Raw genomic sequence first — 19,338 nt, forward strand, 5'->3', positions numbered from 1 at the left:
GGCCTCCTCAGCTGAATTGCTCATTGACCAGGGGAGGTGTTTGTCACAGAGTCACTTTTTTTTCCTTCATATATTGAAATAGTTTTAAGTGAAAGACATTTGGAGATATGATGCCAAAATTAAATTAGTGGATGTTTCTGTTCCTGGTCAGTCTAACGGTCTAACTAACTCTTTTAACGTTTCATCTGTTTTTCACAGATGTTTGACACAGTGAAGCGATTAAGAGAAAAATCTTGTTTAATTGTAGCAACCACATCAGGATCAGAATCTGTTAAGAATGATGAGGTATGACACTGTAATAACACTGTAGTAATGGTGACATTCTATCTCTGAACTTTACTGGTGTAAGGGAGCTGCTGCTTTTTTGTTAGGAGAAACCTGTTTATTGTATAAAGTACATGAGATCTGTTCATCTTTTATTCATTATGTTTCTATATTGTGGGGATTAATGGTACGTGACAATGCAGTATAATTTTTGTATTTTGCAAAAACAGGAGAAATTGGTATATAGTAGAGCTCTATTAGAAATACCATATTTTGGCTGAGCGTGTGTGGCTCACTCCTGTAATCCCAGCTCTTTGGGAGGCGGAGGTGGGTAGATTCCTTGAGGTCAGGAGTTCAAGACCAGCCTGGCCAATATGGCAAAACCCTGTCTCTAATAAAAATACAAAAATTAGCCCAATGTGGTGGAGTGCTCATGTAGTCCCAGCTGCTCAGGAGGCTGAGGCACGAAAATCACTTGAACCCAGGAGTCAGAGGTTTCAGTGAGCCAAGATCACGCTACTGCATTCCAGCCTGGGTGACAGAGCAAGTTTCCATCTCAAAAACAAAAAACTGAAATACCATATTTTATTAGCTTTTAATATATTTTAGTGACTTAAATTGGGATATGTCTCACAATAAATGACTTTCATCAACAGCATTTTTTAGAGAAATATAAGATAGTGGTACATCTTAGATTCAATGAAATGCAATAATATTTGTGTTATTTCTATAATACAGTGAATCGGGTTTTGATGATTCTAATATTTATATTATTAGAATAATACTATTTGTGGTTATTACGTGTTCTTCCTAAAAGTAAAACACACTGGATGTAAATTTGAATAGAAATTTAAAATGCACCAAATGTATCTCAGTAATATTGTTAAAGTTAAAAAAGTTGTTAAAGTTCTCATTTTTAACAGTACATTTAGAAGTAACTGTTAGAAATCAAGATTATTTAAATTGTCAGTGATTAAGTGATTGACAAATGATTTTGAAATTTTGTTTTATCCAATTTTATTTCTTAATGTACCTGCACTGAGTATAAAAGGCAATTAATTGGATATTTAAAGTTCTTAGCTTTTTACAGTAAATTATTTAAATAACTAGAGGAATAATTAGTTGTGTGATGTCATGCAGCCTGTAATGCTAGTTTTGAGACGTTAAACTGAATCCAGGATGTAAGGGGTAATCAGAGTTTCAGAATCTTATTCTAAGGAATTTTTTCATCCAAACAGCGTATATAAATTTTTAACAGTGGATCTTACCTAAATTTGTCATTTCTTAATACCCAGATTACTCACGATAAAGAAAAAGCAGAACGAAAAAGAAAAGCTGAAGCTGCTAGGCTACATCGCCAGAAGATCATGGCTCAGATGTCTGCCTTACAGAAAAACTTCATTGAAACTCATAAACTCATGTATGACAATACATCAGAAATGCCTGGGAAAGAAGACTCCATTATGGAGGAAGAGAGGTAAAATAAAGCAAACCCAAAAATTACCAACTCAATTTTTGGAGGAAAAGTTAAATAGTCACTTTAAATTATGCTTTCCTAAAATGTATTTTGTGGCAAGAGAAATTCAACTATTTTCATTCTAGAAAGGTCAGAGTGAAGACTCTTAAGGTACTTATTGAATGTAATTTTATACTGATAAATGCATTGAGTGTGCGGTAAAGTTATGTTAGGAACCTTTATGCACAAAAACCCATTATTTTGTATGCATTAGCACTTTTAGGTACACATTTACACATCAGTTCCCTTATTTCACATTGTTATTTCTAATAAAAATGACTGCAGCTATTACATACTGGAAACAAATTCTTTGCCTGAAAAAGGTGGCTTATGCGAGTTTTTCTTTTTTTCTTAAAGAGAAGAAAGACATTGCCTATAACTACAGGTATGGATAGTACCTTGGAATTGGAATCAGTAAATCTGGTTTTCTGAGTTCTGACTGTGGTATGCTCTTAGAGAAATTGGTTAATTTTCTGAGCTGTGCTGTCTAGGCTATTATACAGTGAGAAAAGGGAGGAGACATAATAATGTTACTTTGAAAAGCATTCCAAGAAATTTAAAATACTGGAAGTACCAGCTTTGGCCCTTTTTTAAGACAAGCTTTCACTGCTGTTTAAAACAATATGTGTTGTGGGCTGTGAGCGGTGGCTAACGCCTGTAATCCCAACACTTTGGGAGGCTGAGGCGGGTGGATCACCTGAGGTCAGGAGTTCGAGACCAGTCTGGCCAACAGGCAAAACCACATCTCTACTGAAAATACAAAAATTAGCTGGTTGTGGCTATGCATGCATTGAGTCCCAGCTACTTGGGAGGCTGAGGCACGAGAATCGCCTGAACTTGGGAGCCAGAGGTTGTAGGGAGCAGAGATTATGCCACTGCACTCCAGCTTGGGCAACAGAGCAAGACTTTCTCAAAAAAAAAAAAAAAATGTTGTGGATACTTTTAGAAAATTGTGCTTTTGGAATAATAGTAGGCACATTACATCCTATCTGATCTGTATCTTTAGTCTTGAAGCTGAGTATGCTAACAAGGACCATAAAGAATAATGATTATATTAGTGATTAAAAATAAAAAGATATGAAGGTATGCTTTCCTTGGCTGACTATATTGTAATAAAACTGGAAATTTTAAATGACAAGCCAAAGTCCCATCTCTAGATATTGTATATTAACAACATACTATTTAGAAATAGAAAGAAACTATTGACGATAAAATAAGAAGGTATAAGTAAAGGTGTACTCAGAGTTCATTTATGGCCTTAATGCTTTCATTATTTATTTTTATTGCCTGATTGATTGGACATGTGATTTTTTAATGTGTTCTTATTGAAAACAATTTAAATAATGCAGGAAGTCCCCCTTTGACCATCTTTGCATTACTGGTCTTTATCCACACGTAACCATGATTACAAATTACCACTGTTCTTAGACCTCTTTCTATGCATTTATGAACATGAGTACATGAAGAAATAGTGAGGCTTGTTTCATGTTTTCTAGTGGTTTTTCTTTTTTAACCATACATTTTGTCTGCAGCTTGCTGTTTCAATGTCTTAGGAATCTTTGGATATCAGTACGTATCACTCTATAGTGTAGATTCTACATCATTGTTTATGACTGCTGCATAGTGGTCTCTCATGTGGTTATATAGAGGTTATTTATCTGACTTTAGACATTTAGGTTGCTTCTAATTTTTCCTTATTACAGTTAATGGGAACCTTTTTGTATGTGTCTTCTTGTGCAACTCTGCAAGTACTTAGTCAAGGAGTCCGGTAAGGGAAAGGGCTGAGTTAAAATTTTTATAGATGTGGCCACATTTCCATTCAGAGTGGTTTTACCAGTTTCTGCTCCTGATAGTGTATATAGGTGCCCAGTTTACTTTGTTCTCACCAATACTTAACTATTTTCAATGCTTGAAAACATGTAATGTTATTAAAATTACAGATTTGTGCCAATCTGGCTGAATTTCCCCAGTTGCTAGTTAGTACCAGGTAGAGCATCTTCTCATATGATTATTCACTGACGTTTTACATTTTATCCTCTGGGAATTGCTTATTATTATTCTTTGCCCATCTCTATTGATCTCTATTGGGTGCTTTGCTCTTGTCTTATTGACTTATATAAATCTTAAAATTAATACTTTGTTACATATGTTTCCCATATTTTGTACCTGTTTCTTTAACCTTAATTATGGGGTTTAGCCATAGAGAAGTATGCAGTGTTGATAAAGACAAATTTATCAGTCTTTTAGAGTTTTAACTTTTTGTATTAATATTTTGTTTAAGAAAGCTTTTCCTATCCCAAAGTCTCAAATATATTCTCTCATATTTTTTTAAACCCCCTTTTTTTCTTTTTTTTTTTTTTTAAGAGATGGAGTCTCACTGTGTTGCCCAGGCTAGAATGCAGTGGCTCTTCACAGGGATAATTATGATGCACTACAGCCTCAAACTCCTGGGCTCAAGTGATCCTCCTGCCTTACCCTCCTGAGTAGCTGGGACTACAGACGTGTATCACCACACCCAGCCAAAATTTTAATTACATAGTTTTACACACACACACACACACACACACACACACGAGATGGAATCTTGCTTTGTCACCTAGACTGGAGTACAGTGGTTTGATCTGGCTCACTGCAACTTCCGCCTCCTGGGTTCAAGCAATTCTCCTGCCTCTACTTCCTGAGTAGCTGGGATTACAGAGGCCTGCCACCACACCTGGCTAATTTTGTTGTTGTTGTTGTTGTTGTATTTTTAGAGAGATGGTGTTTCACCATGTTGGCCAGGCTGGTCTCGAACTCCTGGCCTCAAATGATCTTCCCACCTCAGCCTCCCAGAGTGCTGGACTTATAGGCGTGAGCTATTGTGCCTGGCCATATTACATAGGTACATTAATAATTTTCCTCTTGAAAGCTGAATGTCAGAGATAAAGCTAAAGTTCCATTTGAGCACCAGCCCAAATCCTGGACTTCTTTCTGTTCCTTAGAGGTTCTCTGGTTATAAGTTTTATGTGTATCTGCCAGAATTTTTCCTATGTTATTAATACAAATATATGTAGCCATGTAGCCACAGAAATTATAGCATGTCATTCAGCCTTTGGTTTTATTTACATTAATAGTATTATGTACATATCACTCTACAACTTCCCATTTTCACTCTGTATTATGCCTTGGAAATCTATGTATGTTCTTATATACAAAACGAGCTCAGCATTTTTCAGTCTTGGCATTTACGCAGCTGTTTTTTTTTTTTTTCATGCAGTACTGTCCTGTGAATTGTGGGACTGCATCCTGTGCCCACTAGTACCTTGTGACAATCAATAAGTAAACCTTTCATAATTTATTGCTAGATGCCTCCTAGGAGATGGTTCCACATAATTACCACCTTTTAAAAACTGCAGAGTAGGCCAGTTGTGGTGACTTACGCCTGTAATCCCAGCACTTTGGGAGGCCAAGGCAGGCAGATCACGAGGTCAGGAATTTGAGACCAGCCTGGCCAACATAGTGAAACTCTGTCTCTACTAAAAATACAAAAAAATTAGCTGGGCATGGTGGCAGGTGCCTGTAATTTCAGCTACTTGGGAGGCCGAGGCAAGGAGAATCACTTGAACCTGGGAGGCAGAGGTTGCAGTGAGCTGAGATCGCGCCACTGCACTCCAGCCTGGCAACAGTGCAAGACTCTGTCTCAAACAAAACAACAAAACAAAAAGCTGCAGAGTGTTGTCTGTTAGGTAAGTTCATTTATAATGATGATGAATATTTATTTATTGTTCAGTGATATACCATAGTTCAGGGAGCTTCTTGCACAGAGACAATATTGCAGAGTAGTTCAGAGCGTAGATGGTGAGCCTAGATTACCTGGATTAAATCCTGGCTCTGCTACATACTATTAAGGAGTCATTGGGTGAGTCTCTTATTGTCACTAGGCCTCAGTTTCTTCATCTGAAAAGTGGAAGTGTCGCAGGATCCTTAGGGTGTTGCTTTTCCAGCCAGAAACCTCTGTGGCCAGTGGCACCTTTGCCAGAATTTTGCTCAGTCTCTCTGGGCTCATCCTGCCTACTTGACCCAGCAGGCTGCACTTGGCTCACACTACCAGCCTGGATCTCATGCCTGCCAAGGGTGAGCCAGGTGTGGAGTGACCAGGGGTGCATGAGCGGGCACCTGCAGGGTCCAGCCACTGTGCACAGCCAGGCACGCCGGCTGCTGCGGCGGGGCAGGCAGCTCTCAGCACTGGGACAGGGGCCAGCTCTGTGCAAGCCTGCACCTGAATCATATGCACCAGCAGCTTCTGCTATGGGGACTCGTGTCTGGACAATGGGAATGTGGTAGCACCTGGAAGCTCAGAGATGCCAGAGACTGTGAAGCCCCAAAGAGAGTGTCACAGCCCTGGCTCAGGGAGCCCCTAGGTCTGGGCTCCCTGAAGGACCACAGCTTATCTCTCCTTGTCACCTGCAATATGGCAAGTGGTAGATGTGGGCGTTTCAGCCCTGTTTGTGTTACTAGCTCTTTCAGTCCTGCCATTTGGTAGTTCCTGAGTTCTTGTCCTGCATCCAGGAAGAATGAGGTACACGGACAACTGGAGGGTGAGCAAGGTGGAGAGCTTTACTTTATTAAGCAACAGAACAGCTCTCTAGGGACCCCAAGTGGGTAGCTCTTTCTGCAGGCAGGTCATCCCAGCGAGTGTCCAGCACTTAGTGGAGAGGAGATCCAAAATGGGTGTTGCCTTTCCACAGGCAAGTCATCCCAGTGAGTCAGGAGACTTGAATTGGGTTGCTCCTTCCTGCAACTGGTAGTCCCCATGTGAGTCTGGCTGAGTCTGGGGTTTTTATGGGCTTCAGAAGGGAGAAAATGCGTGCTGATTGGTCCATAGACAAATCTGGAGAAAGCACCATAAATTCTCACTCCAGGTTGTGGACTCCACCTGTAACTGACATACCAGTCCCCGGGCTTCAGGCCATTCCTGGTTTGAAGGTGGGACTTCACTGGGGACCCACCCCTTTCTGCCCAGGAACCTGTCTTCCTCCTGCTGCCATCAACATGTCATCCACAACTCCCTGGCTGTTTGTGCCAAGGGGCATCTACAGGCCCATGCTGAGCCACCTGTTTCCCCTTGGCCTTTCTTCCATGCTTATCAGCACCCGAAGACCAGAGGGGCCAAGGCAGCAGGGGGCTGGCGTGTCAGTACTGCCCCAAGTGTGCACACACCTGGCCGGGCCACGGCAGCACCCAGGCTTGGCCACAACTTTGCTCCAAAATCAGAATGGGTGTTGGGAGTGGGGAGAGGCTCAGAACAGGCACTTCTGAGCTGGGCAGCTGCAGCTGTGCCTGGGAGTGCGGAGCTCTTGCCCCACAAACTCGGAAGGGGTGGGCTCCCTCCTGTTCCCAACCCAAGGGCTCCATGGAACACGTTGCCCCAGCCACGCCTCCACTGCCGCAGCAGACATCTTTGCAGCAGCTGCTCTAGACATAATAATAATACCTACCTCATAGGATTATTTTAAGTATTGAGTAAACATGTAAAGTATTTGAAACAGTGCCTAGCTTCACAATCAGCATGTTGTAAATATTTGCCATTATTTAAATATTGTACACATCAGTAGATCCTGAGTTTTGCCCAGTCAGTAAGAGTAGATTCTAAGAATTGCTGAATCATTTTAGTTTGAATAGCTACTAAAATAGAATAGAAACCAAAATGCTTAATGACAGAGAATGGATAAAACTGTTATGGCACATATAGTAAGAGCTGTGCATCCATTTAAAAATGTTTCTGAAGAAGTTTTAATGATGTAAGAAACTATAAGTGAATAGAGCAGGATGTAAATCTGTGTAATGTGATTTTATTTATATGAAGAAGTATATTATAAATAGAAAGCAGACTAGAAGGAAATATACAAGGTTACTAGTGGGTATCTCTAGGTTGTGGGAATATAACATTTATACTATTACAGACTTCCCAAAATTTATTCAATAACCCTGTATTACTTTTATATCCAGAAAAAAAAATAACCCAGCTTATTGGTATAGTAAATTAAATAAAATTATAATATACATTCCATTTTATCATCTGTTTTTTTGCACTTAGCAACACTTGTATTTTGTAATAAGCAAATAACTGATAAAAGCCACAAAGGAAGGGGGGAAGCTTTTAACTTAATATTGCTAAATATCATTTTTATTTTTATTATCTTTCTTATATTTCTTGCCTATAGTTACTTTTAAAATCTACCAAAATATGAAGACAAGTGACCAAAACATGTGTCCTCATTTCTGGTCATTTCTTTTGGTAGCACCCCAGCAGTCAGTGACTACTCTAGAATTGCCTTGGGTCCTAAACGGGGTCCATCTGTTACTGAAAAGGAGGTGCTGACGTGCATCCTTTGCCAAGAAGAACAAGAAGTGAAAATAGAAAATAATGCCATGGTATTATCTGCCTGTGTCCAGAAATCTACTGCCTTGACTCAGCACAGGGGAAAACCCATAGAACTCTCAGGAGGTATGTATTCTTTAATAAATATCCTTTTGTGCATTTCTTTTCATGCCTGTGTAATTAAAGAAAATAATATTTGAAAGACATTTGGAAGTAAGGTTATATATCTACCATACCGATATCATATTTAAGAAAGTAATAATAATCCAGGAATATCATCTAATATAAAATCAGTTTTTCTCCAACAGTTCTCAAAATGTCTTCAATTGTTAGACTTTTTTTTTCCACTCAGGATCCAAACACATTTCATGTGTTGCTTTGGTTATATTTCCTTTACTCCATTTTAATCTAGATTAGTCCCTCCTTTTTTTATGATAGTAGTTTTTTTGAAGAATTCAGGCCACTTGTTTTGTATAATGTATCACATTCTGAATTTATTTGATTGTTAAGTTGCCTCCTGATTAGAATCATGTTAAACATTTTCTTGGCAATAATGCTAATTAGATAATTTATTGCACTTGTTACATCAGGAGTTAGCTGCTTTAGCATCATTCTTATTTTAAAATACCCTTGGAATAGGCCAGACGTGGTGGCTCACGCCTGTAATCCCAGCACTTTGGGAGGCCGGTGTGGGTGGATCACTTGAGCTCAGGAGTTTGAGACCAGCCTAGGCAACATGGCGAAACCTCATCTCTACAAACATATTAGCCAGACATGGTTGCATGAGCCTGTGGTCCACAACAGGGTGAGACCCTATCTCAAAACAGACAAACAAAAAAAGCTCCTTAGAATAATAGTGATAATAAAGACTAGCATTTATTGAAAACTTAACATTGCCAGGCACTTGTTAAGTGCTTTATGTGTATTTACTTAATCTTTACAATAGCCCTATGAGTTAGTTATCACTATTGGTTCCATTTTATAGATGAAGGACCCGAGGCACAGAGAGGTCAAGTAACTTACCCATGGCCATGAGCTATAAGTGATGAAACCAGAATTTGAAATCCTCCATCTGTGCTTTTTTAAATGAGGTTATAATTCCCCTAAGTATCCCTTAAAATTATTATTTATCAAATTACTATTAAAATTAAAAAAGTAAATTATATTGGAAACATAGAAAATCACTTAAATAACCAAGATATTGCAGATTAAACCCAATATTCAAGGTTAAAAAATAAATCAAAGATAGAGTTATTAATCCATACTATGTTTAGAATCGTATCTGACAGGTTAGCTTTATGCTTTTCTCTTTTGTTACTATTACTTTTCTCTTTTTGTTACTATATATCCTCCTATTATGATATTGTGACACTTTGCTTGGACATTCCTAAGACAGTTTGTGATTAGACTTTAGACCTGATAACCTGTCTCTTTTTCCCTCCTTTTTATACCTTGTACCAGAAACCCTAGACCCACTTTTCATGGATCCAGACTTGGCATATGGAACTTATACAGGAAGCTGTGGTCATGTAATGCATGCAGTGTGCTGGCAGAAGTAAGTTGTCCTTCTGACATGTTCTTGAAAGAGAATAGGAACATTGAAGTTCACTCAAGGCCACAAAAAGGCATGTTTTCTCATGTCTTCTTTCCTTTCTTCTTATTTGAATGACTGAAACAGTTTTAATTACTACTTCTGTTTGCATGAATTATTATTATCAAAGTTGGAAAGTGGTGTGTAAAGTTACCAACTTTAGATTTTCACTGTTCCTTTGTGCTTGCTCTCCATAAACTAATCAGTTACTCTTCATCAGTATTCATGTAAAAAAAAAGTAATGATTGGCTGGGCGTGGTGGCTCACACCTGTAATCTCAGCACTTTGGGAGGCCGAGGTGGGAGGATCACCTGAGGTCAGGAGTTTGAGACCAGCCTGGCCAACATGGTAAAACCCTGTCTCTACTAAAAATACAAAAATTAGCTGAGTGTGGTGGCACATGCCTGTAATCCCAGCTAGTCAAGAGGCTGAGGCAGGAGAATCGCTTGAACCCAGGAGGTGGAGGTTCCAGTGAGCCGAGATTGCGCCATTGCACTCCAGCCTGGGAGACAAGAGTAGTCTCAAAAAAATTAACAAATACAACAAATAAATAATAAGTAATCTTTATAAAAATCTAATTTCCCTCAAAACATACTGCTGTGAAAAGTACCTTTGAAATAGAATAGGATGAATAGGACAAGAAGTTCTCGTTCTATCTCTGGAAAATACAAAAATTCAAAAATGTAATTCCTGAGAAATCTTTTGTGTAGAGTTTACCCATTTGGCATTAGATTACAATATATAATTTTTCCAAGATAGCCCTCACTACTTCAGTTCATCATTAGAAACTGAGGAAAGTAGTGTCCATGCTGTATCACCATGCTTTTGAGGCAAGAGATGAGTTATGATTCAATAAACTTATTTTAAATTTATATCTGCTCTGATGTATTTTCCAATTTATTCCCAAAATAATAGGCAACCTGTTTCTTCTGTGATTACAACTTGTGTGTTTTTGCATGTATGTTCTAAAGATGTTTATTGAGGCAAAAATTCTAGATTTTTAAAACTTGGATTAGAGCAAGTAGAGATACACATGTAGAGATGCATGTGTAGTTCTAAATGGGCCTGTGGCTTTGTAATTTTGCAGGTATTTTGAAGCTGTACAGCTGAGCTCTCAGCAGCGCATTCATGTGGACCTTTTTGACTTGGAAAGTGGAGAATATCTTTGCCCTCTTTGCAAATCTCTGTGCAATACTGTGATCCCCATTATTCCTTTGCAACCTCAAAAGATAAACAGGTAAATTTTATGTTTTGGTTAATTTTTAAAAAGTTGGCCAGGTGCAGTGGCCTGTGATCTCTGCACTTTGGGAGACCGAGGTGGGTGGATTGCCAGAGCTCAGGGGTTCGAGACCAGCCTGGGTAACACGGTAAAACCCTATCTCTACAAAAAATAATAATAAAAAAGTTAGCCAGGCATGGTGGCACATGCCTGTAGACGCAGTTACTTGAGGGGGCTGAGGTGGCAGACTCACTAGAGCCCAGGAGATTGAAGCTCCAGTGAGCCGAGATTGCGCCACTGCACTCCAGCCTGAGTGACAGAGCGAGACCCTGTCTCAAAAACAAATAGAAAGTTGTCTTTAGTTCTTTAATTTGTGCCTGTTTTTGTTAGATAACTGTTTTTTATTCTTTAAAGGGATTAATACTTTTTCATTTTATATCTTGTATTATACTTTTAAAATGTGATCAAAAGCCTAATTTTTTTGGACTTTCAGAGAACTATAATGTTTATTTACTCAAATCTATATATTGTGGTTATATTTTCCAGCAGCCATTAAAGCAATAGAACTCTGACCTCTGCCTTAGCACTCACAAAAGGAGAAAAGATGCAAAAAAAATTCATTCCTTTCATATGGCCCTTTGCCATCATTAGAGTTGCCAGTTGGAGTCTGATAGCTCTAATGATCTTTGTATTATTTTTAATTTCATTTTTCTGAAGATCCAAATGCTATAGCTCTAGAGATGTGGACAAATGTTAACTAAAAAAATTAAATAAAAACACTAGATTCATTTTATATATATAATATATATATATCATTTTATATATATCTCTTAAATTTTTATATTCTGATATATTTTATATACTGAGTTTTTAAATTTTTATATTCTTATCTGTAAATGGAATTTAACAGCAAATTATTAGTTTTTGTATGACAACTTGGAAATTTAATTACGTATTTCTATATTCTCACTGTTCTACACGAGGATGACAGTACTATAATATTTATATTATTTCAGTTGCTTTAAAATGCAATGAATTTGTAATGAGAAACCTAAATTCTGCTAAAGAAAATTGTTTTGTTGATAAAAATACCTTTATGTCCCCATAAAAGTTCAAAGGTGATAGGTTTGGCCAGAAGGGTCAATATAAAGAGTTGCTCTGGCGGGACGCCGTGGCTCACACCTGTAATCCCAGCACTTTGGGAGGCTGAGGTGGGCGAATCACGAGGTCAGGAGTTTGAGACCAGCCTGGCCAACATAGTGAAACCCGTCTCTACTAAAATACAAAAAAATTAGTTGGGTGTGGTGGTGGGTGCCTATAATCCCAGCTACTTGGGAGGCTGAGCCAAGGAGAATCGCTTGAACCTGGGAGGCTGCAGTTATAGTGAGCCAAGATCTAGCCATTGCATTATAACCTGGGTGACAATGCGAGACTCTGTCTCAAAAAAAAAAAAAAAGATTTGCTCTAACCTTGGCTGGGCACAGTGCCTCACGCCTGTAATCCCAGCACTTTGAGAGGCTGAGGCAGGCAGATCACCTGAGATCAGGAGTTTGAGACCAGCCTGGCCAATATGGCAAAACCCCATCTGTACTAAAAATACAAAAATTAACCTGGCGTGGTGGCACATGCATGTAATCCCAGCTACTCGGGAGGCTGAGACATGATAATTGCTTGAACCCGGGAGGCGGAGGTTGCAGTGAGCCGATACCATGCCTTTGCACTCCAGCCTGGGCAACAGAGCGACACTCTGTGTCAAAAATAAATAAATAAATAAAGAGTTGTTCTGATCTCTACTATTCCATGTCATTGATAAACCTAAATTGAAATTGTCTTCTTCAACATATTTGGTAACATGAGAAAGAATTATCCTTGATTTGAGTAACTAATATATTTTAGGCATTCTACCAAGCAAATGCTGCATTATCTTATTTAATTCTCACAGTAGTCTAATGAAGTAGGTACTATTATTTCCATTTAAAGGAATCGAAGACTATGGATAGTTTTTATTTATCCCAAGACAGGTCTCACTCCTGACTCCAAAACCTTACCTAACTATACAGCAGAAGACAAAGATAAAGGAAATCATAATAAAGTGACTTTCCAACTTCTTGTACAAGCCTTTTTTGCACAGTGGCTCCCCCAAATAAGATTATTAAACTATGTAAATTGTTCTCTAACAGAATATTTAGCTACTTCTTTCCTTGATGTCTTTAAGGATCAGATGCTTCAGAGCAGTTCTTTCTAAATTCAGAAAACCGATCCTTACAACCAGTTCTCTTAGAACTCTGGCACACTTTTAATTTATAGTAACAATTCTGTTACTCAGGATCTGAAATACATGATTATACGTAACAGTTTTATTAGATACTTCAATTTACCCATATAATTGATTATATTTGCCTTTTTTGGATTTTAGAAAATCAGCATGAATATAATCTAAGATAGTAAAGATAAAAGCATATAAAAACTGTCAAAACTAAGATTTTGATTAAAAATTTATAATATAAACTTACCAAAAAATTTAAAACTAATAAACTGGTGTCTGTAAAGAAAATTGATTATAATCAGTCATAGTATATTTCCATTTTTTGAGAACAAAAAAAATTTCTTAGGTCAAATTTGTGCCCAGATACATAAATTTTGGCACAGTTCATTATATATTTTACCTTTGCTCAAGACTATTATTTCAATAAAAAGATTCCTATTTTACAGTCTTTAATAGCACTGTCTCTGGTCCTTCTTGGTTTTTTTTTTTTTTTAGATAGGATCTCACTATGTGCTGGAGTACAGTGGTGTGATCTCACTCAGCTCATTGCAGCCTCAACCTTCTTGGGCTCAGATGATCCTTCCACCTCAGCCTCCCGAGTAGCTGGGACCACAGGCGTGTGCCACCCACACCCCACTAATTTTTGTATTTTTTGTAGAGACAGAATTTCACTACATTTCCCAGGCTGGTGTCTAACTCCTGAGCTCAAGTGACCCACTCACCTCAGCCTCTCAAAGTGCTGGACTGCAGGCCTGAGCCGCCACTGCGCCCAGCCCTTCTTTGTTCTTAATAACAGTCTGTCTCAAGTCCCTTTCCTTATGTCCATTTTAGGAAGGAGAGACTGGCAATAAAAAAATAAGGCAAAATGTTGAGTAGTGGGAAATACTATGAGAAAGCTAAAGCAGTAAGTTAAAGGGCTGAAGACAGACTGGGGCATGAGGCTATTTATAGACAGAGTTATCAGGGAGCTCTTCTCTGAGATGGTGACATTTGAACAGAGACCTGAATAAAGTGAGGAATAATCACTGCTTTTCTCTGGGAGAAGAAAATTCTAAGCACAGGCCGTATCAAGAGCAAAGGCTTGGCTGGGTGGTGGCTCATGCCTATAATCCCAGCACTTTAGGAGGCCAAGGCGGGCGGATCATGAAGTCAAGAGATCGAGACCAGCCTGGCCAACGTGGCGAAACCCAGTCCCTACTAAAAATACAAAAATTAGCTGGGCGTGGTGGCAGGCACCTGTAATCCCAGCAACTCAGGAGTCTGAGGCAGGAGAGTCGCTTGAACCCAGGAGGCAGAGGTTGCAGTGAGCCAAGATTGTGCCACTGCACTCCAACCTGGCGACAGAGCGAGACTCCATCTCATAAAAAAAAAAAAAAAAAAAAAAGCAAAGGCTCAAGTTTGGAACCCCATCGTCATGTTTGAGGCACAGCAAGAAGGCAGCATGGAATGGAGCAAGTAAAGATCAGATCATAAAAGGGATTATGAGCAAAGATTAGAAGTTGTAATGATCCTGTTTACAATTTTAGAAAATTCTTCTAGCTGCTGTATGCAGAATTTATACTTACAATGAAACACAAGAGTAGAAGCAGGAAGAACAATTAGGAGTCTATTTAAGTAATCCAAGTGAGGGCTGATGTGACTTGGATTGGGGGTAGTAAGGGTAGAGGTAGGTAGGAGTGATCAACTTGGGATATATTTAAAAGATAAAACCTGCAAGGTTGATTAATAGATCAGAATGTGGGGTGTGAGGAAATCAGAGAAATCAATGACAACACCTAGTTTTTGACTGGAGCAACTAGAATGGTGATTCCATTTACTGACATTTACTACCTGTGGGTGACTGGCATGTGGGTGGTGACTTATTTCTTGTAAGTTTAAAATTTTCTTCCCCTTCCAAAAAGCTACATTTTTAGACATGTTTCTGTGACCTAGGAAATTAATCTGGAGGAACTTAACTTTTTTATACGACCATTTATCCAAGGAAATAATACAAATTCAGGTTTTCCATTTGACTTTGTACCCATGGTTGTAATAATTTTTAAATATCATTTTTCAGTGAGAATGCAGATGCTCTTGCTCAACTTTTGACCCTGGCACAATGGATACAGACTGTTCTGGCCAGAATATCAGGTTATAATATAAGACATGCTAAAGGTTTGCTTACATTTATTTTATATTAACTATGTGAAGATGGTGTCAGAATCTTTATTTTTTTAAATAATTAATGTGCTAAAATATGGTTTGCAAGTACAAATTTCTTGAATATCAGGAAATAGAAGTTTTTGAAGCTAAGAGTAAGTTTGGCTTAAATTGCTTTATTAAATTTAATCGTTTTTCATACTAGGAGACAATACAGACAGTGATTAAACTATCAAGTCCATCTATCTGATTATTCCAAGCTGTTGGACTGCGTAGATGTAAATCTTCGATCCAAGATTCATCTAAATCACTAAGATCCACTTACTGATTATGTAATCTTGGGCAAGTTACTTAAGCTCTGTGTGCCTCAACTTCTTATTTGCAAATTGGGGATAATAATATTATAATAGTACCTATTTTATTGGTTGAAAGATTAGTAGAGTTATTATATGTAAAGTAGAATAGTCCATGGTACCTAGTAAGTGCTACATGTTAGCCATTACTATTACTAATACTATTAATATGTGGTTAGTAATGTTTGTAATAACAAAAACATTTTAAAACTGTCATTTACATATTCTTTACAGTTGTGAGACAGGTATGGCTATTAATAGAGATGTGCTTAAAAGGATAAAAATGGGAATTTTTAAAATACAGTGAGGAAAAGTTGTCTTTTGTTTAGGCCAATGGTCCCCAACCTTTTTGGCAGCAGGGACTGGTTTTGTGGAAGACAATTTTTCCACGGATGAGGGGGATGGTTTTGGGATGATTCAAGTGCCTTACATTTATTGTGCATTTTATTTCTATTATTATTACATTGTCATATATAATGAAATAATTATATAACTCACCATAATGTAGAATCAGTGGGAGCCCTAAGCTTGTTTTCCTGCAACTAGCTGGTCCCATCTGGGAGTCATGGGAGACAGTAACAGATGGTCAGTCATTAGATTCTCATAAGGAGTGGGCAACCTAGTTCCCTCACATGGGCAGTTCATAGTTAGAGTTTGTGCACCTATGAGAATCTAATGTGGCTGCTGATCTGACAGGAGGCAGAGCTCACGCAACAATGCGAGTGATGGGAAGCAGCTGTAAATTCTGATGCAGCTTTGCTCACCTGCTGCTCACCTCCTGCTGTGCGGCCCATTCCCAGGGTTCCCAACAGGCCATAGACTGGTACTCGTCCATGGCCCCGGGGTTGAGGACCCCTGGTTTAGGCAGTGAAATCAATAGGGTGAAGACAAAGTCCAGTATTTTAAAAATTATCTTCTCATCCCCTCTTTGGATCTGAAATTGATGAAAACTATACCTAGAAAATATTCCAGAGTATTTCTAGGTATTCTACTCAAAATATTGATGTCTTATTTCTACATTTCATACCTTTCTGTATTTATCCACATTTTCCCTGATTATTTTACCCTCTGTTATGCTTAGTTATGTCCTTTCAGTTACATACTTTTAAGGAAAATAAAGGATGCATTCAAAAGCTACAAAGGAAAAAATAGGGTGATGGTTTTATTTCTTATCACCATAGTCTAAGTTACAAAGGTTTTTTGTTTGTTTTGTATGTGGGGGGGTTTGTTGTTGTTGTTGTTTGTTTGTTTGTTTGTTTGTTTAGACAGGTCTCACTCATCACCCAGGCTGGAGTACAGCTCGCTGCAGCTTCAACTCCTGGGCACAAGTGATCCTCCTACCTCAGCCTCCCACATAGCTGGAACCACAGGCTTATACCACCACACCCAGGCTAATTTTTAAATTTTTTGTAGAGACAGGGTCTCGCTATGTTGCCCAGGCTGGTCTCAAACTCCTGGACTCAAGCAGTCCTCCTACCTCAGCCTCCCAAAGTACCAGGATTACAGGCATGAGCCAGTGTGCCCAGCCTAAGTTATCAAGTATTTATTAGGTGTTTACTCATGTATTCAGCACTATACAAAGTTTTATGTTCCCTGCCTTGTTGACCTCATATGTGTGCATGTTATGCAGTTAAGAATGATACAAGAGGAAATAGCATTAACAGCCCGATTTTATAGTATAAAACAGTAGGACTCATGAAATTTTTAAGAAGGAATTGATCAGTAGGGGCTGAAGTAGTAAGAGAAGATGTCATGGAGAAAATTAAATTTGATTTGACCTTGTATAAAATTTGGATGTGTGGTAGGGATAAAGGAGAACCCAGGTAGAAAACAGAAATGTTTTTAGGGAATTATGAGCATGTTTCAGAGACATTGAAAAAGCCTGGCCTACCTTAGTTGAAGAGTACACAGTGGGGAATAGTGGAGAATATGGGGCAGTTGTGGAGGTTTATAAGAATTTGAACTTGGTCATTTAGAAACACAGAATGATGGAAGACAACAGTCAGCAATGAATAAGTCTGGCAACATCCAGTTTCCCCTCCTCCTTCATTTTATAACAAAACCTTTTCCACAAGTGGTGCTAATGAGATAACAATCTGTTAGGTGGAAACTCTTCTAACAAAAGACCTTATATTTGTTAAGAAGTGATTTTTGGCATGTACTTGCTACTTTGCTGCTTGTTTTAAGCACCGAGAAGCAATTCAGTACAAGAGATTCTTCTTAATTTTTATAGTAATTTAAAATGACTTTGACATATATGAGTTTAGATTCTTTTTATTAAAAAAATTGTAGATTCACATGTTGGTTATACATCCTGAGTTTTAGGTCTCAAAAATTCAGTCTTAAGTCAGTTTTTATTGTTACTTTGGCCTCTAAATGTTTAATTGGAGGTCTCAAACATGGCATTAAGTAGAAAGATCACGTTATTAGCAGTAGGACCTCTGTGACCGTCTAAAGAAGTCTAAGAGTGATTAGGCCGGGCACGGTGGTTCACGCCTGTGATCCCAGCACTTTGGGAGGCCCAGGTGGGCGGATCACGAGGTCAGGAGATCGAGACCATCCTGGCTAACACGGTGAAACCCTGTCTGTACTAAAAAATACAAAAAATTAGCCAGGCGTGGTGGTGGGCGCCTGTGGTCCCAGCTCAGGAGGCTGAGGCAGGAGAATGGCATGAACCCGGGAGGCAGAGCTTGCAGTGAGCCGAGATCCCACCAGTGCACTCCAGCCTGGGCGACAGAGTGAGACTCAGAGCGAGACTCTGTCTCAACAACAACAACAAAAAAGAAGTGTTAGAGTGATTAGTATCTTTTAAGCATATTCACTAATTTACTTAGAAGCCTATATTTTTAAGGGAAGAAAATACTGAACATAATCTAAGGAAAAACTATTGAAATAAAGAACTTTAAAAAAGAAATCATGGAATGATTAAAATTTTTGAGCAAGTGACTAGCATTTATTCTGGTAGCTTTTTAGTGTGGGAGTGGTGCCGCAGATAGATTGGAAGAGTGAGGAGATAACTCAAGAAGATTAATCAGGAATCAGTTGCACTGGTCCTACCATGAGATGGTAAGAAGTGGTGGTATTAATAGTAAGCATTGACAAGTTTGCTCTGAATGCTTATTGAATGACTAATTGTTTGGGGGAAAGAAACAACCAAAAGATTGTAAAGGAAGGATTACAGAGAATGTGTAAGCCTTTTATCTATATTGCCTAGTATATTGGGGAGGTTAGGAGAAAAGACAGATAATAAATTCAGTTTCTATTTATTTTCATGCTGTGTTGTTTTGGTACATAAGTAGAATTAAACAAAAACGTAGTGATAGTGGGAGATTTTACCAGATCTTTCTAAGACTATGGCTGGTCAAGTCATCCAAAAATAAATAAGGACTTAGAGAATTTTTAAAATTAAGCTTGATTTAGTAATATATTCTACAGGAGTTTGTTCCTATTGGAAAATACATTTTTATCAAATGCCCATGGAATTTTTTTTTTTTTTTTTTTTTTTGAGACAGCATCTTGCTGTGTTGCCCAGGCTGATCTTGAACTCCTGACCTCAAGTGATCTTCCCACCGTGGCTTCCCGAAGTGTTTGGATTATAGGTGTGAGCCACTGTGCCCACCTGTCCATGG

General features: G+C 38.4%; 1 protein-coding gene across 1 annotated transcript in view; it reads left to right on the forward strand.

Annotated features, from left to right (window-relative positions):
* Positions 1 to 19,338, forward strand: part of LOC113219872 (E3 ubiquitin-protein ligase UBR1-like) — a 158,939-nt gene that overhangs the window by 88,720 nt on the left and 50,881 nt on the right. Inside the window, exons 28-33 of the mRNA XM_026447937.1 lie at positions 199 to 285; positions 1,560 to 1,741; positions 8,062 to 8,267; positions 9,603 to 9,696; positions 10,820 to 10,969; positions 15,274 to 15,371. Of these exons, the coding sequence (XP_026303722.1) occupies positions 199 to 285; positions 1,560 to 1,741; positions 8,062 to 8,267; positions 9,603 to 9,696; positions 10,820 to 10,969; positions 15,274 to 15,371 (817 nt within the window). The remainder of the gene's footprint in view (positions 1 to 198; positions 286 to 1,559; positions 1,742 to 8,061; positions 8,268 to 9,602; positions 9,697 to 10,819; positions 10,970 to 15,273; positions 15,372 to 19,338) is intronic.

This window comes from Piliocolobus tephrosceles, unplaced genomic scaffold (genome assembly GCF_002776525.5).
Source record: "Piliocolobus tephrosceles isolate RC106 unplaced genomic scaffold, ASM277652v3 unscaffolded_110, whole genome shotgun sequence".
NCBI classification, from domain to species: Eukaryota; Metazoa; Chordata; class Mammalia; order Primates; family Cercopithecidae; genus Piliocolobus; species Piliocolobus tephrosceles.